This window comes from Arachis ipaensis, chromosome B09 (genome assembly GCF_000816755.2).
Source record: "Arachis ipaensis cultivar K30076 chromosome B09, Araip1.1, whole genome shotgun sequence".
Taxonomy (NCBI): Eukaryota; Viridiplantae; Streptophyta; class Magnoliopsida; order Fabales; family Fabaceae; genus Arachis; species Arachis ipaensis.
Genome location: NC_029793.2, coordinates 101641124 through 101665091, shown reverse-complemented (window position 1 = coordinate 101665091; position 23968 = coordinate 101641124). Strand labels below are relative to the sequence as shown.

General features: G+C 34.6%; 2 protein-coding genes across 2 annotated transcripts; both read left to right on the top strand.

Moving 5' to 3' along the window:
* LOC107615768 lies at nucleotides 13065-19048 on the top strand. Its single transcript, XM_021111947.1, has 11 exons — nucleotides 13065-13170; nucleotides 13473-13708; nucleotides 13798-13910; nucleotides 14146-14557; nucleotides 14684-15038; nucleotides 15163-15387; nucleotides 15487-16121; nucleotides 16170-16362; nucleotides 16476-17743; nucleotides 18696-18749; nucleotides 18980-19048. The coding sequence occupies exons 1-11, from the start codon at nucleotides 13065-13067 to the stop codon at nucleotides 19046-19048; spliced, it is 3666 nt and encodes a 1221-aa protein (XP_020967606.1).
* Nucleotides 20796-21895, top strand: LOC110266897. The gene is made up of 3 exons (XM_021111946.1): nucleotides 20796-21226; nucleotides 21424-21691; nucleotides 21795-21895. Exons 1-3 carry the CDS (start codon nucleotides 21077-21079, stop codon nucleotides 21893-21895), a joined length of 519 nt encoding a protein of 172 aa, XP_020967605.1. The 5' UTR covers nucleotides 20796-21076.

Sequence of the window (23968 nt, the reverse complement as noted above, 5' to 3'; positions counted from 1 at the left end):
AGCAGGTTTGGCGTCCCTAGAGTACTAATTAGTGATGGGGGTACTCACTTCTGCAATAAACAGCTTTACTCTGCCATGGTTCGGTATGGGATTCGCCACAAGGTGGCTACTCCATATCATCCACAAACTAATGAGCAAGCTGAAGTCTCTAACAGAGAATTAAAGAGAATCCTGGAACGGACAGTAAATACCCGTAGAAAGGATTGGGCACGGAGCTTGGATGATGCTCTGTCGGCTTACAGAACAGCATTCAAGACCCCTATAGGGACCTCTCCATACCAACTCGTGTATGGTAAGGCATGTCACCTGCCCGTGGAACTGGAACATAAGGCCTACTGGGCAACCAGATTCCTAAACTTTGATGCCAAATTAGCAGGAGAAAAACGATTGCTCCAGCTAAATGAGCTAGAGGAATTCAGATTCACAGCTTTCGAAATTGCCAAGCTTTATAAAGAGAAATAAAAAAAGTGGCATGACAGAAAGCTGTCATCTAGAATCTTTGAACCAGGACAGAAGGTTCTGTTGTTTAACTCTAGACTCAGGCTATTCCCCGGGAAACTGAAATCCTGGTGGAGGGGACCATACGTGATTACAAGTGTATCACCATATGGTTATGTGGAGCTTCAAGATATTGATTCTAATAAGAAGTTCATTGTCAATGGACAAAGAATCAAGCACTATCTTGAAGCCAACATTGAGCAAGAATGCTCAAGGCTGAAGCTAGATTAAAAGCTCAGCAAGGTCCAGCTAAAGACAATAAAGAAGCGCTTGCTGGAAGGCAACCCAGCCATGGGGCAACAATCCTCTAAGCATTTTGCCCTATTTTTATTTTTATTTTTATTTTTATTTGTTTATATAAAGTTCACTGACACTAAGGTGAGGAATCATTTGTATAAGTCCACAGAGTTACAGAAGGACTCGGCACATAAAACAGAGAAAAAGAGCTCACTGGCAAGAAAACGCCAGTAAAAGTGTATTTTGGGCGTTCAACGCCCAAAATGGGCATCCACTGGGCGTTGAACGCCAATAATGGTAGCAATCTGGGCGTTCAACACCAGAAATGGGCACCCACTGGGCGTTGAATGCCAGTAATGGCAACGGCTGGGCGTTGAACGCCCAGGAGAGCAGCATTTGGGCGTTGAACGCCCAAAACAGGCAGTGTTTGGGCGTTCAAACGCCAGGATGGCAGGGAGGAGACAAAACTCATTTTTATTCAAATTTTTTCATTCTAAATCTTGATTTTCATACTTCAATACATGATTTCTTACATAAACATGTTAAGAACCCTGATTTTTAAAATCCCTAATTTCTAAAAACCCTACCTTAAAAATATCAAATGTATTTTAATCCATAAGCACCAGGCCTCTTTGCAAATTCAATCCAACTCTTTTCAAAATTTTTTTACAAATCTATCTTTTCAACTCATCAATATCTTTTTCAAAACCTCCCCTTTATCTTTTTCAAAATCTAAATCTATCTTTTTCAAAAATCTTTCATATCCTCTCAATTTTAAACTATATCTTCTCTTATCATATCTTCTATCTTATCTTTTCCAAATAAATCTTTTTATCATATCTCTATCTCTTTTTTTTCGAAAACCCACCCTCCCTCCCTATAAATTTGAGTTCGGCCTCCCTCCCCTCCCATCAACAATTGCACCTAGCTCTCCTTCTATCCCTCTCCTTTCTTTTCTTTTGCTTGAGGACAAGCAAACCTCTAAGTTTGGTGTGTTTATCCGCGATCACTAAGATCATGGCTCCCAAAGGAAAATAACCCACTCCAAGAGGCAAGAAAGAGAGCATTCCAAAACCACTTTGGAATCAAGAGAAGTTCTTATCTAAAGAACATTCGGACCATTATAACAAAATAATGGGTCTGAGATCAGTGATCTCAGAAGTTAGATTCGATCTGAAAGAAGATGAATATCCGGAGATTCAGGAGCAAATTCGAATCAGGAACTAGGAAGTCCTAGCTAATCCTGAAACGAAAGTGGGAAGGAATATGGTCCAGGAGTTCTATGCTAATATGTGGCAGACTGACAAGCAAAAACTATCTGGAACTGCAGTATATCTCAGTTGAGAAACCAATCACCAAAGCATCAATGGAAAAACAACAAGCGCAAAAGGATCTCACCAAGAAGAAAACACAGGAATTTCTCCCAGAAATCCCTCAATCTGAATACTGGGAGTATCTTGAGACATCTGTCACCAAGATCCAAGAGGCTATGGAGCAAATAATAAAAGAACAGAAGGAACACAGTCAAATGCTGACCTATATGTTTAAAGAACAAGAGAAGCAAGGGCGTGACTTAAGGGAATTAAAGTGCCAGAAGTTTTCTCTTGAAGAATCAAGCACCCCACGGATCAAAGGAACACCCATTTCCCAGAACAAAGGTTGTTAAATTCCAATTTCTGCTTTAACTCTGTGATGGTGTCGTTATAGAAGTTCACCTTAGGAGTCATATAGTAGTAATTATTATCTATTTTGATTTTATCTCCAATTAAGTCAGTTTATTTTTCTCATCATCAGCAAACATGAATAAAATAGTAGATCTTTTGAATAAGAGGCAATAAAATTTCGAGTTTTAATAAGAGAAATTCTCATTAGTTACATGTGGTGGCAATACTTTTTGTCTTCTGAATGAATGCTTGAACAGTGCATATGTCTTTTGAATTTGTTGTTTAAGACTGTTAAATATGTTGGCTCTTGAAAGAATGGTGAACATGAGACATGTTATTGATAATCTGAAAAATCATAAAAATGATTCTTGAAGCAAGAAAAAGCAGCAAAAAAAAAAGAGAGAGAGAAAAGTAGAAAAAGCCAATAGCCCTTAAAATCAAAAGGCAAGGGTAATAAAAAGGATCCCAAGGCTTTGAGCATCAGTGGATAGGAGGGCCTAAGGGAATAAAATCCTGGCCTAAGCGGCTAAAACTGTTCGGAAGCAAAAAGCTACTAGTCCCGCTCATCTAATTGGAATCTGAGCTTCACTCAAAAACTCTGAAATATTATTGCTTCCCAACCCATTAGTCTTCTATTTTATTTGTGTAGTTGCTTGAGGACAAACAACAGTTTAAGTTTGGTGTTGTGATGAGCGGATATTTTATACACTTTTTGGGGTTAATTTCATATAATTTTTAGTATGTTTTAGTTAGTTTTTAGTTTATTTTCATTAGTTTTTAGGAAAAATTCATATTTCTGGACTTTACTATGAGTTGTGTGTTTTTCTGTAATTTCAGGTATTTTTCTGGCTGAAATTGAGGGAGCTGAGCAAAAATCTGATTCAGGCTGAAAAGGACTGCTGATGCTGTTGGATTCTGACCTCCCTACACTCAAAGTGGATTTTCTGGAGCTACAGAACTCGAAATGGCGTGCTTTCAATTGCGTTGGAAAGTAGACATCCAGGGCTTTCCAGCAATATATAATAGTTCATACTTTGCTCAATGATAGATGACGTAAACTGGCGTTCAACGTCAGTTCTCTGCCCAATTCTGGCGTCCAGCGCTAGAAAAGGATTAAAAGTTGGAGTTCAACGCCAGAAATGGATCCAAACCTGGCGTTGAACGCCCAAAATGGCCTTATGCACGTAAATTGCTTAAGTCTCAGCCCCAGCACACACCAAGTGGGCCCCAGAAGTGGATCTCTGCACCATCTGTCATAGTCTACTCACTTTTTGTAAACCTAGGCTACTAGTTTAGTATAAAAACAACTTTTAGAGACTTATTTTGTATCTCATGACATTTTTAGATCTGAACTTTGTACTCTTTGATGGTATGAGTCTCTAAACTCCATTGTTGGGGGTGAGGAGCTCTGCTGTGTCTCGATGAATTAATGCAAGTATTCCTGTTTTCTATTCAAACATGCGTGTTCCTATCTAAGATATTCATTCGCACTTCAACATGAATGTGATGAACGTGACAATCATCATCATTCCCCCACAAACGTGTGCCTGACAACCACCTCCGTTCTACATCAGATTGAATGAATATCTCTTAGATTCCTTAATCAGAATCTCCGTGGTATAAGCTAGATTAATGGCGGCATTCATGAGAATCCGGAAAGTCTAAACCTTGTCTGTGGTATTCCGAGTAGGATTCAGGGATTGAATGACTGTGACGAGCTTCAAACTCGCGAGTGCTGGGTGTAGTGAGAGACGCAAAAGGAGGGTGAATCCTATTCCAGCATGATCGAGAACCTCAGATGATTAGTCGTGCTGTGACAGAGCATTTAGACCATTTTCACAAGAGGAGGGGATGTAACCATTGACAACGGTGATGCCCCAACACACAGCTTGCCATAGAAGGACGTGCGTGCGTGAATCAGAGGACAGAGGAAAGCAGAGATTCAGAAGACAAGGCATCTCCAAAACTCCAACATATTCTCCATTACTGCATAACAAGTAACCTTTAACCCATGCTCTCTTGTTCATTCGCAATTCAACTGATAAATATAATTGACTTCCTGACTAATAATTGCAAGATAACCATAGATTGCTTCAAACCAACAATCTCCGTGGGATTCGACCCTTACTCACGTAAGGTATTACTTGGACGACCCAGTGCACTTGCTGGTTAGTGGTACGAGTTGTGAAAAGTGTGATTCACAATTTGTGCACCATTGGTCCTTTATATAGTTTGATTTGATTTTAGGTCAATTCATTCCAAATTTCATTCTCTCCTATTCAACTTTTGCATTCCAATTTCCATTTTGATTCACTAATCTATTTGGATTTTTTGGCTGAATCTAGCAATTTCTAATTTTATTTTGTATTCATAATCAAAATTTATACACCCAGCTTCTCCTATTCAACTTTTGGATTCCCAATTTGATGTTACTATGGAATTCTCTTCTAGGTAGTCTATTTGATGAGTGGTGATGTGATTGATAGGAATTGATTGATAGGTTCTTTGTGATTTATTTACATTTTGATTATATAGAACTAGAGCTGATTGTCATGAATTTTTTTGCTTCTTTGATAAAGGAAGATGCTTTTTCCACTGCCATTCAATTTTTTTGCACTCCTAATTCCATTCTCTGCTGTTCAAGTCTTGCATTCTGATTTCAATTCTTATTCAATAATCCCATTGATGGATCTTTCCTTTTTTTTGCATAGAAGTAGAGCTGATTGTCATGAATTTTTGTGCTTCTTTGATAAAGGAATATAATTTTTCCACTCCCATTCAATTTTTTTCACTCTGAATTGCATCCTCTACTGTTCAAGTCTTGCATTCCCATTTCAATTCTGATTAAATAATCCCATTGATGGATCTTTCCTTTTTTTTTAGGTATGTCCATCAAATCCATTAAGTTTACCTATTATGAATTGCTGGTTGCATGTGGGTTGTGAGAATCATTATCAAGGAATTGGTTTTGTAGCTAATGTATTCTATTGGTGGTTATGTGATTGACAGCTTTTTATTCATGTTTATGTATATTTTTTTTCCAGTTTATCTATATACTTTTTTTTCCAATTCATTTGCTGTTTCCAATGTATGCTTAACTAAGACATTTACCAACTCTCAATGCCATGAGTACAATGATTGTTTGGGGTAGTTGATGACTACCTTCCCTATAGTGAAATGACATGTAGGTGCACTGTAGCAGGTATGGTGTGATTTGGTCCCTATTTCTTGATTTCTTGAAAGTTTCACTTGTTCTTGCTATTTTTGTGTTTGTTCAGGTTTTGCGCCTCTCATTAGTTGTCTCTATGGCATTGAATGGAGATGGATATGGACTCATATTTTGTTTTCCCTGCATTTCCATATTCAATTTGAATTCAAAAAGGTGAGCCTCTGTCATACAAGTAGAACTAATTGTGATGCATTTGTGTGCTTCATTTAATTATATCCAAAGTAGACCCATTAAATCCTATATATCAACTGATGAATCTATTTTTAATCTTTTACTTTGTATATATTCAACAAATCCATTTAGTTTTTATACTATTTTCTGTATTCAGGATCATGTTCTTTCATTTTATGTTTGATTTCAAATTTTATGAAGCACTCTCATAATTATATTGAGAGTAGACCCATTGAATGCAATATTAAAATTTCATGAATCTATTTTTATTTATTTTCTGTATATCCAACAAATCCATCAAGTTTACATAAAGTGAATTGGTGATTGCATGTGGGTTGTGTGAATCATGATGAGGGAATGGGTTTTGTACCTAATATGTTCTATTGGTAGTCATGTCATTCACAGAAATTGATGTATAGCTTGCTGGTTGTTCCTTTATATAGTTTGATTTGATTTTAGGTCAATTTTATTCCATTTTTTTCTTGTTTGTATAAAAGAACTTTTTGACTAACAAGGAATTCCCTCCTCCAAATACCTATACGTTGATTAGGTTATCTTCCCTTGAAGATCTGTTCTGCACGGAAAATGATGTTCTACCATACATTTTTCACTGAAAATGTGTGTATCCGTATCAAGGTATGGGGTTTCTATCTATTTGGTCAGTGGTGATGTGATTGATAAGAAGGAAGTGGCTTTCTCATAATCAGATGGCATCGCTCCATTGTTTCTGTTACTAGGGAATTCTCTTCTAGGTAGTGTATTTGATGAGTGGTGATGTGATTGATACCAATTGATTGATAGCTTCTTAGTGATTTATTTGCATTTTGAAGAAACCTTTTGTTAGTCACGTCACTTGCATTTTAATTCTTTATTGGTTATGTAAAGAGTGCTATATATTTCCCCTGTTGTATAGAAGTAGAGCTGATTGTTATGAATTCTTGTACTTCTTTGATAAAGGAATATGCTTTTGCCACTCTCATTCAAGTTTTGCATTCCGAATTTCATTCTGTCCTGTTCAGGTATTGACAGAAATTGATGTATAACCTGTTGGTCATTTGTTTATTTTTAAATTCAACTGAATTGTATTAAATTTTTTTGGTGTTTGTGAAAAAAAAATTTTAGATATCATCTGGTCTTCCCATGAAAATGTTTACTGCACACATAATAAGGTTATGCTATATATTCTTCATTGGAAATTTTGGAATCAGTATCAAGGTATGAGGTTTCAATCTCATCCATTTTCTGAATGTTGATGTGATTGATAGATTTTTATTGATGTTTGTCTATACTTTCTTTTCCCATTGATTTGCTGTTTCCAATGTATCCCTACCTAAGACATTTACCAACTCTCATTGCCATGAGTAGAATCATTGTTTGGGGTAGTTGATGATTGTCTTTCCTATGGTGTAATGACATGCAGGTACACTATAGTAGGTATGGTGTGATATCTCATTTTTTGCTCCCTATTTCTTGATTTCTTGAAACTTTCACTTGTTTTTCCTTTTTTTGTGTTGGTTCAGGTTTTGCTCCTATGATTAGTGTCTTTATGCCATTGAATGGAGATGCATATGGACTCAGATTTCGTTTTCCCTCCATTTCCATCCTCAATTTGAATTCAAAAAGGTGAGCTTGTGTGTTGGTTTTTTTCTATAAAAGGATTGTTGGTGGACCACATTTAATGCACAAACATTCTGCTCTCTTCTATTTCCTCCTAAGCTCTATCTATTTCATAATTTTTCTGTTTCCATTTTGATCTATTTCATCAACTCTATTTATCTCCTTTTTTTTACTGCAATGCCTCCTCTATTTGATATGATTTCTAAGATGCATCCTCCTAGAGAGGCTTGGAGGCTGAAAGTTAGGGTTCTAAGGCTTTGGGTTGTACCCTCTTTTGGTAACCATGAGGTTCTTAACTCAATGGAGATGATTCTCCTTGATGAGCATGTTAGCCCCTATTAGCTTCTCTTTTAAATATGGTGTTACTTGTTTTTTAAATTTTCAACTTTAAATTATGTGTTTCACTAATCTGATTTTGTTCTTTTGTTGGATTTCTACTGTGGAAAAATTCAAGCTAGAGTTAAGAAACCACTCCTTAATAGGTTTAGGGATCTTATAGTTGAGGGTCAAGTTTATAGAATGGCATACTTTACTGTTGTGTCAAATCATGGTAGTTATAGAGCAACTTCTCATGAATTCAAATTGGTTTTCCTTCACCGAACCACTGTTGTAGCTGTTGATGAAGATGTTATCCCTAAGATTTGTTTCAACATGTTTCCTTTTTCTGAGCTGCTGAACATGACCGAAGATTATAATTTTTTAGTTGGTGTGTCTATCTTCTTTGTCTGCTGTTATTTAAGTTTTTTTAACAAATGCTTTGAATATTTAATAGGTTGTGTTTATTTGGAATAGATGTTAATGGTCTTTTAACTTCGGTGAGAGAAGAGAAAGAATATGCAAAATAGGGGGAAATTGTGAAAATGATTGTGCTAGAATTAACTTCGAAAGAGTATGTTGATTGAGTCATTCTTGCTGGTTTCTCTTTCTGTTTTAATCACTTTTTCTCCTTATTTTCTGTTTCATTCTTTGTTGTGTTTTGAGTTTCAGTCTTACCTTGCGATGTGCATTGTTTGGGGACTATGTTAATCAAGTAAATCATTTCCTTGCCTCTGGCTATGTGGAGCAACCTGTTGTAGTCATTTAACTTGCAAAAGTCAAGTTCTTTAGGGGTACATTGTTTGTTTTCTGTACATCTCATTGCTGCTCTAGGTGTTGTCTCCAATAAACTTTTGCTTGACTCTTTCTGTGTTCCTGTGTAGGTCAATTAGGCCTTCAAAATATGATGTATGCCACTCAAATGTTATTTAATCCTAATCTTCTTGAAGTTGTTGAGTTCAGGCAGAGGTTAGGATGGTTTATTTTGTTGATTTTTATTGTATTCTTTATTTACAGCCAATCTGGGGTAACAAGTACAAGTATTTGCATAATTTTTTTTCTTTTAGTATGATTGAGCAAGGTGTGAATGGTACCCAGCCACTGTTTATTGTAAATGAGGGTAAAGTTGTGTCCTTGGAAGATGATTTCATGCGTTTAACTAGAAAATGCACCATTGAAGAGCTTCAAGATAACAATCAGGTTGTCTTCTTTTGAGTTAGTTGTGTTTATGTTTATTTTATGCACAAATTAACTGAAAAAGAAAATCAAACAACAATTTCCAGATCTGATTTTTCATTCATATTGTTAACAAATTCTGAAATGCCGTTTGGATAGGAGGGTTCTTTTATCATTTTTGGTACAATCCAAGGTATTGTTGAGGATGGAGGCTGGTGGTATTCTGCTTGTGTGTGTGGAAAGGGTATCTATCCTCAGAATGGTGCATATTACTGTGATTTCTGTTTGAAGCATGTAACTAATGTCACTCCATGGTCAGAAATTTTGTTCAAAATTTATTTTTATTTTGTCTGGTGGATTGTTTGTAAAATTAATGTTTCTTGGTATTATTTTTTCTGAATCATTCTGTTCATTTTTTTCCCTCTCTTCAGATTTAAACTTAAAATAACAGTTGAAGATCATAGTGGAGAGGGTATTTTCCTTCTCTTTGATTGTGAGGCATCTTATTTGCTTAAGAAATCTTGTGCTGACTTGTTTACTGAGGTTCAAAGAGATGCAAGTGTATGTACTTAACTTGTCTTTTGTGTGTTATTCACTTTATGGGATGTGATATGTGTCATTTAAACTCTGTATTTCCTATGTATTACTTTCAAAATAGCTTCTATGTGGGGATACTTATCCTCCCATTTTTCAAGGGCTCATTGGAAAGAAGTTACTGCTAAAGGTTGATACCAAAGGTGTCCCAGATGATACATTTTATGGCACTTTCCAAGTTAGGAGAATATGTGATGATCCCACCATTATTACCATGTTTAAACTTCCTAATTATGATGCTGATGACGAGTCTACTCCAAAAAAGGTTACATATACTTATAATTATCCTTAGATTGTGTAAATTCATGTTTTGTTCTTTCTTTTTTTTATATTCTGCTTTGGTGAATTTTTCTTATGGTGTAATGTATCTTTAAACTCTTATGCTATGTGAATAGGAGCCTGATTTACACAAATCTGTCCCATGTGGAAAAGGGAATATTAGTATTAAGGAGGAGTCATCAAATACTTGTATCAAAAGTGAAAAAGTTGCTGGTGAGTATTGTGGGATTTTATCTAAATCCCCAGTTCTTATAGATTTTTTGGCTGAAAAATGGCCTGCTATTTTTGGAGGGACTGAATTTGCTACCTTAATTAATGGTGAAGATGGAAAAGATGAGAAAACATCCACCAATGATACTATTAATGATGATCTTTCTGCTGAACTGGATATATTGCTTAGCTCACCAGAAAAGAAAACTCAGGTTCTGTTATATAAATTTTTTTTCTCCTTCCTATGTGTGCTGTTTCTAAATGGATTTTGCAATCTTGAGTGACTTTCATAGGTTTTGTTATTTTGTTTGTCATAGGAGGTGTTGTCCCACGTTCTCGATGCACGTTGCCAGTATGGAGAAAAGCTTACTCATGAAAATGATGTTGTCACCTCCAAGGACAAGAGGAATTTGAATCCCCAATTTGAAGAAGCGGCTACTGTTGCAGATGGGCGTGGGTCCAAGGTTGCCAAGGTTAATGGCAGTGTGATTGAAGGTGTGGAATTGAGCTGCTGTGTGTAGGTGTAGGTATTTTATATAGTATACCTATAAGTGTTTAAGAAGGCTTGTGATTCCAAATAGATCGAAATGTAATCATGCTGGCTGGATGCTATTTTGGTTTGACTTTTTTGGATTGTGTCCAACAAATAGGATTGTCAGATATAGGGGTTTTCCTTTTGTGTTGGGTCCGGTTATGTGTCAAGTATGTCTATTCTCAACCCCATTTTTTGTAATAGTGACTTTGCTAGGGATTAGACACATTTTCAATGTTGTAGCCTGTTTAGGTTACATACTAGGATAGGTAGTCAGATGTTGGAATCCTCCTTATCATAGGAGAGATAGCCATATGTAATTGTTCATATCACTATCAATATTTTCATGAAATGCAGCAGTTTTTAATTTTTATTTGTTCATTGTTGTACAACTTTATCTTTTCATGTTAATTAGTTATTCGTGTTGATTAGAATACTTTATTTTTTTTGCTTTTCTCACTTATCAAAGCTATGTATGGTTATGTAAGTTCTTTCTTGGTGTGTTTAGCTTTGATAAAGTTAACTTCAACACTTACTCCCCCCAAAAAAGAGAAAAAAAATTTGTCAGTGAATAGATTGACAATTTGTTTTCCTAGCGACCCCCCTTTTTTTTAATACCTGTTTTTTCATGGGTACTTAACAATGTTGATGCCTTTTTGGCAATGAATTAGGGGTAGTTTTTGTGGTTTGTGTTTCAAACTCTTGTTTTGTTTAGTACGCGTAACAAAGATGTCTCAGAATTCTGTTCGTGCTAGAGAATATAGGAGAAATTCTTTGAAAAGAAAGCGAACGTAAAGTCACAATCGAAATGCAAGAGGTCAGTATTGATTTTACTTTTGTGATATTTTTAGTATTTTGGTCGAATTTTCAATGATTTTATATCCATCGGAGTCTTTGTAATTTTGTTCCTTTTCTAATCTTTTAGAGGTGCTGCATTCCTCGACGCCTGTTATGTCTTTGAATGATTATTCGGGTAATTTTTGTTGCTCTACCTATATTTTTGTAGTTAATCCTTATGTTTCTAATAATTTATCTGTTTATTTTATATGTTTCCAATGTTTCTGTTCATTTTTATCTTTTAGAAAATTTAGTTGACGTGTCCCAGAATGTTTATCAGAGTTCAATTTTTATTTTGTCAGGTACAATAATATCTTTAAGTATTCTATCCCTGTCCAATTTTGTTTTTGTTAAATTATATTTTAAGTTCTTTTGGTTTATATGTAATAACACATTCGTTTGTTGATTTACTATTGTTTTTTGCAGTTTTATACCTAAAAGGTTTACTTTAACTATTAGTAACTCATATAATTCCTAATTAAACATATCAGGAAACTTCTGTACTTGATCTTTTTTTAATTTGACATCTCAATTAATATTTGTAAAATTAAAAATGATATAATTATTCTAAATATCATTCAAAATAATTATAATCATCCTAAATTATGATAAGTTGTTATTAAATTACGTAACATGATCGTGAACTTGTTTAGTTCCTGTTTTTTTAACATGGATGAAAGTGATTAAAATAGTTAATACTTGATTCAAAGCGAACAATTACTTAAGGTAGTTAAATTATCTAGCGTAACCCTGACCAGTTGCCGCACATGGTTGAAATAATTAATCCGATCATAAATTTGCTTATAAAATCATTTGGATCACTAAATAGGCTTAATTTATATAGTTATTTGAAAGATACACAAGTACTAGAGGTTATTAAACTGTTTAATTAGGGTGTATTCTTGCCTTGGACAATATGAAAAGTTTTTCGGTTATGTGGTTAGATTCACATAATTAGTTAATGAATTAACTTTTGTAGCTATATAATACACGACGGGTATTTGTTGAAACTTTTTTAATTTGGTGTCATAATCAATAATTGCATATTAAAAAAATAATTACTCTCTTGGTCCTCTAATTTTTTGAAATTTTCTATTAGGTGCATATAATATCTTTTTTGTTTCAATTATGTCCTTCAGACAAAATTCCTTTTTTTTTAATTAGGTCACTCTTGATATTGATTCGCTCAATTGTATCAGGATGTATTTACAACAAAAAAATATGGTACATGGATTAAATTAAAAGAAAAACAAAGCCTTTGCAGCCAATTAAGAAAAAAATGGTGTAATGACTCAATTAAAATAAAAAATAAAAAAGGGAGTTCCTTAAAAATTTTGGAAAATGCTATGCACCAATAGAGTCATTAAAGTCTAAAAAAACACAAGATGATTCTAATTGTGATTTGGATTATTTAATTCGAACTTACACAATTAGTATGAGTGATTAAAATAATGAAACAAAGTCTATTCTAACGTTAAAAAAGAAAAAACAAACTCTTCTTGAATATGCATTAGGCTTTATCTACATTTTCTTTTTTAATAAATCAATGTTAATTCAGATTGGTTTTTGTAGTTTATTACATTTTTAATGTTCAATTTTTATGCTAATTATTAAATAATTAATTCATTTTTTATTTCATCATGAATTTTTTTATATTTGGTTGTTAAATATATATTTACACAAAATTCTATTAATTTAAATTAAAATGGATGATATAGACCAATCAGAAATATATGATCCTTCGATAAATTCATTCAGTCAAGTTGGTTTTGTTATTGATCATCCTCTGTTCTTGCAAAGTGAGATACAAGGTACGCTCTCTTTCTTAAATCATCTATTATTCAAGAATACTCAAATAAAAATCTTATTTACTTAGTTTTAAAAGATTCCATTGTGCTTCCGTGATGAGATTTTATTCAGACAGTGTAAAATAGAAATAGTGTTTTGTGATATATTCTTTTGACAAAATTTAAACGAGTCAAGTATTTATTATATATTATATCAGTAAGCTAATGGTTTATTCATTTTATGTTCAATCTATTTCATGGCATCAAATTGAGATAAAAAAAATTTTATTATTATGCATGTTTTTTTTCTGCTTTATCTTTACCAGGTTGTCTTGATGTTGGTGATCCTAACTATGAATGTTCAATCTGTGGGGCGTATTTTTGGTTATTGAAACGTGTTGAAAGAGACTCTACAATTAATTGTCCTGTTTTTACTGTTTGTTGCTCAAAAGGAAAAATTCAGTTACCTTATCTTCGAAAGCCCCCAGATCTGCTATATAATTTGATTAATGGACATGATAGGAAGAGTTTGTATTTTCAAAAAATATTCGATCTTATAACAGTATGTTTGCCTTCACGTCTCTTGGTGGTAAGGTACTGGATTCAGTGAATGATGGGAGTGGTCCACCATAGTTTATTATAACTGGTCAGAATTATCATCGGATTGGAAATTTGCTCCCAGATCCTGGTCAGAAGCCTAAATTTGCGCAATTATATATATACGACACTCAGCATGAGATAATGCATAGGCAGGGAATCTTTCGGTATGTGTGTTTGAAATGTTGTTGTTTATTTTTTTATTTTATTTCCCTGATGTTTTAATGTTATTTGCATTAAAAATAGGTTAATACCTGTTATTGTATAGTTATATTGTGTTTTATTCCTGTTATAATGCGTTATTAATCAGTTCTCAATGATAATGATGTATCAAAACATATCGAAATTGTGTTCTGTGTGGTTTTTAAATATAATTTTGTGGTTAATGTATATTTGTTTTAGGCAAACATCTGAGATAGATCGAGAATTGATAACTGAGTTGTTGGAAATGATCGATACTCATAACGTCATAGCACAGTCATTTCGAAGAGTCAGAGAATTTTATCAGTGTCATTCATCCGAGATCTTCTCTTTGAAGTTGTTTTCACATAGGAAGGTTGATCGAAGAACTTACAATACTCCCTCTTGTGACAAAGTTGTTGCATTGATTGTTGGAGATTTTGATTCGTCGGATCATGGTCGCGACATTATTATTCGATCTACTGCTGGTCAGTTGCAGCATATTTATGAAACTCATGCTCTGTATTGGCCCTTACAGTATCCGTTGTTGTTTTCATATGGCGAGGATGGTTACCAGTTGAATATTCCTTATCGTGGTAAAGTTGGGGGATATGTCCCTAGAAAGAAAACAAGGGTTTCTCTCAGGAAATTCATATGTTTTTGTCTGCAGATTAGGGAGCAAGAAGATGGAATTATTCACAAGTGTAGGTGATTATTTCAATGATTTGTTGTTGACTGTTTCACCATGATTGAGTAACAGAGGTTGTATGAGATTAGAATGAAGCAGAGTACAATTAGAGGAGAAGTGCTTCAAGGAATAGAAGAGGCTACGCGTCGTGGTGATGACGAAGCTTCTTCAATTGGGAGGCGAGTCATCTTGCCTTCTTCCTTCACTGGTGGTAGGCGTTATATGTTTAATCATTGTCAGGATGCGATGGCAATCTGTAAACATTTTGGCTATCCAGATTTATTCATTACTATTACGTGTAATCCAAATTGGCCTGAATTTCAGCGATTCACAGAGCAAGAGCGAATTTCCATCGCTGATCGTCCTGATATCTCTTGCCGTGTTTTTTATGCTAAGTTGAAATGCCTGCTAAGCAATCTCAAGGACGGTGTGTTTTTTGGTCCACTTAGTTAGTGCAGGTATGTTATTTCTATCTTGGCATTTCAATTTTTGTCTGTTGTGCTTGGACATATTGTTGTTTGGGTTCTTAATGATGCTTTTGTATATTTTAGGTATGTATACTATTGAGTTCCAAAAAAGAGGTCTACCACATGCACACATGTTACTATGGCTTAACGGGGAAAGCAACTTACAAAGTGTTGAAATTATTGATGAATTTATCTGTGCCGAGCTACCCAATCCTCTCAAATTTCTAGCCTTTTATAATGTCGTCACCAAGTACATGATCCATGGTCCCTGCGGTCGACTTAGACCGAGTTCTCCTTGCATGAAAGATGGTAAGTGCTCAAAATTTTATCCAAAAAGATTCATTGATCAAACGAGCTTTGATGAAGATGGCTATCTGATATATAGATGTCGTAATATGGATGTGACAGTGAATATCAACGACGTTGATATTGACAACAGATTTGTTGTGCCTTATAATCCACTGCTGTTAATGAAATATCAAGCTCACATAAATCTTGAGTTTTGTAACAAGTCAAACGTCATCAAGTATCTTTTTAAGTATATCAATAACGGTCCGAATCGGGTGACTGCAACTGTTGGAGAAACATATCATGTTGGTGAATCTTCTCAGGTGGTTGATGAGTTTCGTTATTTATCACTGTTTGAATCCATGTGGAGAATTTTTGCTTATGATATTCATCATAGATGGCCGTCAGTACAGAGGTTGACTTTTCATTTGTCGAACCAGCAACATGTTGTATTCGATGATGCTGATATCACTACTCATGTTTATTTGCGCAACAAAGATTTGCTGACAATGTTTACGAGTTGGATGATGGCCAACAGGCGGTTCCCGGATGGGCGGTCTTTAACATATGTTGAATATCCGGGAAAATTTGTCTATTGTTCGAACAGTAGGGAGTGGAAGCCGAGACAGAGGGGATTCTCAATTGGAAGATTGAGTTTTGCTCATCCGTCATCTGGTGAACTTTTCTATATGCAGATGCTTTTGAATGTGCAGAGAGGTTGTACCAGTTTTCGGAGTATAAGAACCGTGAATGGTGTAACTTATGATACATTTCAGGAGGCATGTTCTGCCATGGGATTCTAGATAGATGGTAAGGAGTATATTTCTGCTATTAAGGAAGTCGCCGATGTAGCGTCCGCTGCACAGCTAAGGTGGCTTTTTGTGATGTTGTTGCTATCTGGTTCCATGGGAAGGCCTCTGTCAGTTTGGGAACAAACTTGGGCTTATTTGTCTAATGATATTCTTTATCGCAGAAGGCATGAGCTGCAATATCTTGGTAAGCATTTTGTTCATGGTGATTTTATTATATGACAAGCAGGCACACACGGACACAGACAGTGCAGAAATTATATTATCGTGCTAATATTTATTAATTATCGTTAAACGTAGATCTAACGATGAGTCAGGACAAGTTGCAAACATTTTGTTTGTTGGAGATTGAAAAACTATTGCAGAGTAATGGAAAATCATTGAGAAATTATGTTGGCATGCCGGTTCCTAATAACTCTTTAGTGTCTCAATTTAGCAACTTGATGCTGCTGCGTGAGTTGCAGTTTGACATTGTTTCTTTGACTCGTGAGCATGATACAAATGTCTTAAAGTTAAATGAAGAACAGAGGGTGGTCTACGATAAAATTATTGATTGCATTTCGAATAAGAGGCACGGATTCTTTTTTGTGTATGGGTTTGGTGGCACTGGAAAAACTTTTTTATACAGGGTTTTGTTGGCTAGATTGCGATCTGAGAAAAGGATTGTTATAAACGTTGCTTCTAGTGGAATTGCTTCTCTGTTGTTACCTGGTGGTAAGACGGCGCATTCTATGTTGAATATTCCTGTTGAGCTGACTGAAGATACTGTTTGTCGGATTAAGAAGGATAGTGCAAAAGCTGAGGTAGTCCGATTGGCCGATTTGATTATTTGGGATGAGGCACCGATGACTAACAAGTTGGCATTTAAAGTGCTCGATAGGACGTTACGTGATATAATGGTTTCGGTCTCTGATAGGAATAAATATTTACCTTTTGGTGGGAAGGTGGTCATTCTCGGTGGTGATTTCAGGCAGGTCTTGCCAGTTATTCCAAAAGGTTCTCGTGCTGAGATTGTGATGGCTTCGATAAATTCTTCTGTCCTCTGGAAATATTGTGAAGTTTTGTGTCTGACGAAAAATATGAGGTTAACAATGGGATTGGAACAATCAACTCCTCAGGAGTTAAGGTCATTTTTAGATTGGATACTTCAAGTCAGTGAAGATCGATGTGGAACAGTGGTCAATGATAAACTTTTTGTTGATATTCCTTCTGATCTAATAATTCCTGTCTTGGAGAATCCAGTGGAAGATATTGTAAATACAATCTATCCGAATTTGGTTCAGAATTTTTGTGATCCAAGTTTTTTCCAGGATATGGCAATTTTGGCTCCGACTGTCGACAATGTTGAAGAGATAAACAATTATATAGTTGACTTGTTGCCCGCGGAGGAGAAAAATTATCTCAGTGCTGATTCGATATGTGGTAGTGATGTCTATTATGATGTTGGTGTTGATTGGATAAATGTTGAATTCTTGAATCAGATTAGGTGTTCTGGTCTACCTAATCATTCGTTGAAGTTGAAAATAGGCGTGCCTATTATTTTGTTGAGGAATATTGATCCAGCTGGGGTTTGTGTAATGGAACTCGACTTGTTGTGCGAGATTTAGGGAGAAATGTGATCGGTGCGGATATTGTTTCTGGTAGCAATGTTGGGGATAAAGTTTTTATCAGTAGAATGAATATGATTCCCAGTGATATGGTTATACCGTTTAAATTCCAACGCCGTCAGTTCCCGGTTTCTCTGTCGTTTGCGATGACAATAAACAAGAGTCAAGGTCAGACATTATCAACAGTTGGTTTGTTCTTGTGTCGTCCTATATTTTGTCACGGTCAACTTTATGTAGCTATTTCCCGAGTTAGGAATAGAAATGGTCTTAAGATTTTACTTTGTCATGATGGATTAGTTGATCCTATCAGGACTGAGAACGTTGTATTTACGGAAGTTTTTGATAAGATATAATGTAGTTTCTTCTTATACATTTCAATCTTATCTGTGTAATTTATAGTTTTGTTTTTGTGTATGTTTTGTTTAAAGAGGGACAGTTTCTTTGGGGTATGTGTAAAATCATCTCAACCATTTTGTGTGCACTAGATGCACCAATTTTTATGAACTGTTAGATTTTATTAAATGAAAATTAAAGGATGTTATGAAAGAAGAGTATTCATACGATTTATAAATATAGAATATATTATTATATATTACCATACGCGTGGTTTCATCTCCGATGTGGAGTGCTATCTGCATTTCAGGCCCGTAGACATTCAAGCTGGATGTTCTTCTCCAGCGTGACTTCTCCTCATGAAGGGTGCATATGCTCCTCTTTGCTTTCGCCGTCAGTTGTATTTTCTCGCGATTCCTTCACGCAAGCCCCTTTTTTCGTGGATTTAGTTGATTAGGTAATCATCAAATTGAACCCAAGCCCCTTTGTTTTCATCTCCTAATCTGCTTCCCTCTGCCCTACCAAACGTTGTCTACATGCTCTGTTTCTTCGGTGTTTGGTTCCTTGTCATTCATTGTAGGTTAAGGATTTTCCCATAGAGTCTCAAATAGAAGATTTGCAACCAATCAATCAGGTACACTCTTCTGGTCCTTTTACTTCCAAACCTGTTTTCGTCTTCATCGTTTTCCTTTTTGTTGGTCCTTTTATCATTTCTCCTTTTGTTAGTTGTTGAGGTTTTTTTTTGTATGTGGTTTGTCTATTTTATCAATATTTTGGTTTTTATAATGATTAGAAAGATGAAATTTCTACTTATGTTTTCTTATATTTATGGATCATGGTTTGCTTTTGTCAATCATTGTCTAGGTCTCGGGTTTCTACCTAATCTACTTCCTCAGCGATGACGTGATTGGCAGAATTTTTCCAGCAAAGTGAGTTTATGGATCCACCCTCCCCTATTCGAGTTTTGTATTTCGATTTTTCTTTTCATTCAATAATCCATTTAAATTGTTTGTTATATTGTTTAATTTATTTTATTTAATAAAAACTATTTTATATTTCATCTGTTGCATTTCGTAGACATAAAGTTGTTTGTGCTGAATTTAATAGCTTCATTGAGAAAGGAATGGGTGTTGTGACACCAAGTTGGCATCACGGTCCTGTGTTATCTTCCCTTAAAAATGTCTTCTGCACATATAATGATGTTCTGCCATATATTCTGTATCTTTTTGAAAATATTATATTTTATTAAATAACTTGATTATTTATTTTTTTAAGTCTAATATTGTTTTTTTCCAAAAAAATAGAAAGAAGCTATATTGTTAATATATTAATAAAAATAAATACCAATGCAAATTTCATTTTAATGTTATGAACAAAAAAATTATTTTAATCTTAATTAGACTCGATCCATACAATTTTTTTTTTTATTTCTAACATATATATTTAGGTAATATATATTATTAGTAGTAACTTTTTTATAATGTATGTATCAATTATTCTTGGTGCCTTTTGTCTTCTATTTTTTTTTATTATTTTGGTTTTAATATTTAGTAAAAATTTTAATTTGATGTCTAAAATTTTAAATGTTTTGTTTTAGTTCAAAATAATTTTGTACGAATTTAAGTATTGTTATAGTATTGTTATTTAAAGTACTTAATTATGCACTAAGATATTATGTATCTATTACAGTCTATCAATGTTCTTCTTTTATATTAACCTTTGATCTCTATGTAATATAATCTAATGGTCTATACAAATATGGCATACTCTATAAGTACATAATTGTTGTTCTCATTTAAGATATACCCTCTTGTTTAATGAATACAATTGATGGTTCATATTTTACTTTGATTTTTTTTTTCTTTTTACTACCAGTCTAAAAAACACTTCGTTGCAGTTATTTGTTTTGATTAATATAATCATCTCAGTTAAACGATAAACTTAATTAAAGTGAGGTTATTCTAATTTCTTTTCATCAAAATCTTCACTTTTGGTTGATTAGGGATCCTAAAAGACGTTTCTACCTCACCCCATCTCCTCTATCCCTAACCCAATCTCCATCTGTTGCATGATGTCCGTACCCCCATCCTCGACTGAGATTTCGGCTTCCGTCGTCGGTTCTGGCCACATGCCGGAAGCTATGGCTATCTCTACGATTCGATTCAATCCCACCATGAGGGTGTTGTTCTCTTCGTTGTGTCTGTTCCCTCTCCCCAGGGTTCCTCTGTCTCTCTCTGTCGAGCATACCTCATTCTCCATCTCGATTTCTCGGTTTTCGATAGCAGATGTTGCCACCGCGGTTCAAGAGGTATATGTGGGCTATGGTTCCATTCTCCCCCTGTTCAATCTCTTTCTCGATTCCTTCTCCAGTTTCAATTTCTTTTTTGTGTTAATTGTTGCTGTTTTCTGGATCTATCATTTAATTTTGAGTTGTTTGGTTTCTGATTTAATCATGGTGATTGTTACTTGTTTTTGTAAATCAATGGTTCTCTCCTATCTTTGTGCTGTTGGTGTTTCTGTGAAATAATTTACTTCTTGGGGGGTTTGCTCATTATAAATTATATAATTTTCTTTTTGCTATTGGACTGAAGTTACTGTAGTGTTTGGTATAGTTGACTGATAAAATTCTGTTTTTGCTTTATTGTGAATTGTCAAATCAACTATATGGGGGTAGGTATTTGGTAATTTGCAACAGGCCTCTTCCCATATTGTTTTTGCTCTTTTCCCATGAGTATTTGGTTACTTGTGATATCTTCCTAAATGATGTGTGTAGCCATATCAATCTATATATGCCTATTAGTCTATCTCTATCCTATATGTGAAGCTTACATTGTAAGCTTTAGTGTTTCTTAAATTTGGGAGTTTATAACTCCAACTCATTTGTTTATCTTCTCATCTTAGTTCTGAGTTCTTCTCTGTATATTTTCTACTTTTGGTGTTCTTATCCTACATATTTTAGGAATGAATAACTGTGTTGATCTAGTGGAGAAAATCACTCCGTGGAGAGAATCATGGAAAGTGCATGTTAAAGTTGTGAAGTTGTGGTACCACAAGAATCCTGCTTTGGATCCTTCTCAAAATCTGTTGCATATGGTCTTAATGGATGAGAAGGTGAGTTTTATTTTATGTTAGCATTTCCTTAGGTTGTTGCGACTTTTCTATTTTTCGTTTTTCTAATATGCAGAAGGGAAGGTTGGAAACTGATATGTTTTTGTTGTTTTATTTTCTTAATCAAGTGTTGTTATGCTATTTGGATAGCTAAATAAGTTAATAAATTCAAAATATGAATCATTTTTTTTCAACTGCAGTTACACAAGATCCAGGCCACCATTAGAGATCAGCTTATATCAAAATTTGTCGTGTCTCTAAATGAAAGGGATGTGTACTTGATGACCCATTTTACAGTTGTACCGAACACTGGTTTGAACAGAGTGACAAAACATCGGTTCAGACTTTTGTTCCAATACAACACCTCTATTGTTTCTGTGGTATCTCCAAGGATACCTCATTCCGGTCTGTGTTTTGCATCAATAGATGAAATTGATCAAATGACAAAGGACCATAATTTCCTCATTGGTTTGTACAACTTTCTTGCTCTTCCCTTTTATTATCATAGTATTATGTTTTAAAAAGTGTTGTTTCTGATTCAAATTTGTATATGTTTCAATCTAATTATTAGACTTTGTTGGGATCATTACTGGTGTTCGAAAAGAAAGAGATGTGGCATCATATGGGAAGCTGGTCAAAGCAGTGGTGCTAGAAGTCTTTACTGATGGGTAATATCTCTCTAACTGTCTCCTATATTAGTAGTTATCTTCTATTAATTCTATTTTTTTCTTCCAGTCTTTATGTTTATAAGAATAAATATATAGTTAGATCCTTTTGATCTTTTGAAACTTATCTGTTCAGCAAAAGGGTACAATGCAATGTGTTTGGAAATTCTTGTGATCTGTTAGAATATGATAAGTTACAAAAATATCCAAGATCTCCGCTGGTTGTCCTCGAGTCTTTTAAAATCAAAGCAATTGAAGGTTAGTTTCACCCATATCCAGCGAATTTTTACTCTAATATTTAGTGTTCTATTTTTTGACCTTTTAATCTAAATATGGTTTGAGTCTAATAGAATAGGATTCTTTCATGTAGGTGGGGTAATCCTACAGAATGTGATAAATGTCTCTAGGTTATTCATTAATCCTGACATTCCTGAGTCTGTTGAGTTCCTAAGCAGGTTAGTTGTGATCAAAATATTAAAAACCTAGAAGATGCCATGCTTATTTTGTTGGTATTCATCTATATGTTTTGTGTTATGAAGATTAGTTATTGTATCTTGTGTGTAGATTTACTGTAGCCAGTTATGGATTCTCAAGACTTGTGACCAATGACTTTGGATACTTAGTTTCTAAAGTTGATGGTGATTATTTCAATCCCAAAGAGATTATTAATATTCAAGATCTTCATTCAGATGATGGGGTACTATTTTAGATTGGCAAACTCTTCATTTAATACTTAAACTTGAATTTCTTAAACATGTGTCTTGGGTTTTGTAATCTGGTTTGTTAGTGATTATTGTATAGTATATCATTGTTTTTAAAATTTTACAGGATTCTCATTACTTTGTTATTGGGACAATTAAGGAAGTTATGGATGAACCAAATTGGTGGTACTACACACGTGTCTGTGGTCATGCTGTTGTTGAGCATGAGGATCTCTACCTTTGTGATGCTTGTGGTTCATGTGTTGAACATGTTATGGTCAAGTGAGCTTCATATGTAACTTTATTTTGGAATAGATTAATTAATAATCTTATGAATTTTTTTTTACTTCTTTGTTATGCTCCACTCTATGTGTTGTTAAGCAGATTTCTTGGTTTTAGTTATCATTCTTGGTTGTTAATTGTGTTAGATATGGGATTCGGGTAAAGATTCAGGATGATGGGTGTACTGTTTTGTTTGTTCTGCTTGATAATGCGGCAACAAAACTATTTGGAAGAACCTGTTCTGAAGCATTTCTCAGGATAGAAGAAGAATTTCCTGTTGATCCTAGTGTGCTTGTAGTATGAACTCTTTCATACCGAACCTCATTTAATCTTTATTATTTATATTTTGTGTTCAAGTTTATTGATTCTTTTATATTAAACTCCTAAGGTCTGTGATAAACTACTATTTTATGATTTATCTTGTGCTCGATTGAGTGGATTTTATCAATCTTTCATACACTTGTTCATACAAAATGCATGACTTTAATTCTCCTTTCTGATTCTGTGCTAAGATTGAAAACATGCTACTTTGGCCTTATATTTGCTAATATTAATTCCTTTTTATACCATTCGATGCCGTGATATGTGTGTTAAGTGTTTTCAGGGATTACAGGGCAGGAATGGCTCAGAGGATGGAAAGGAAGCATGCAAAAGTGGAAGGAATACAAGAAATTGAAGGAACTGCAAAGATGTCAGCCTGATCCTCTCGCATTAAAACGGTCATAACTTGAGCTACAGAGGTCCAAATGAGGCGGTTCTAATTGCGTTGGAAAGCTAACATCCGGGGCTTCGATTTGATATATAATTTGATATAGTGACCGAACCGCTAGGCAACGCGAATGCGTGCTCCACGTGGACGCCTCGCAGTGACGAAAAACCAGCGTGGCAGATTTCACAACCAGCGATTTCTGGGCTGTTTCTGACCCAGTTTTTGGCCCAAAAAACATAGATTAGAGGCTATAAAGTGGGAGAACCCATCTATTCATGAAGATGGCTCATAATTCATAATTTTTAGGATTTAGATGTAGTTTTTAGAGAGAGAGGTTCTCTCCTTTCTCTTAGGATTTAGGATTAGGATTCCTCTTAAAGGATTTAGG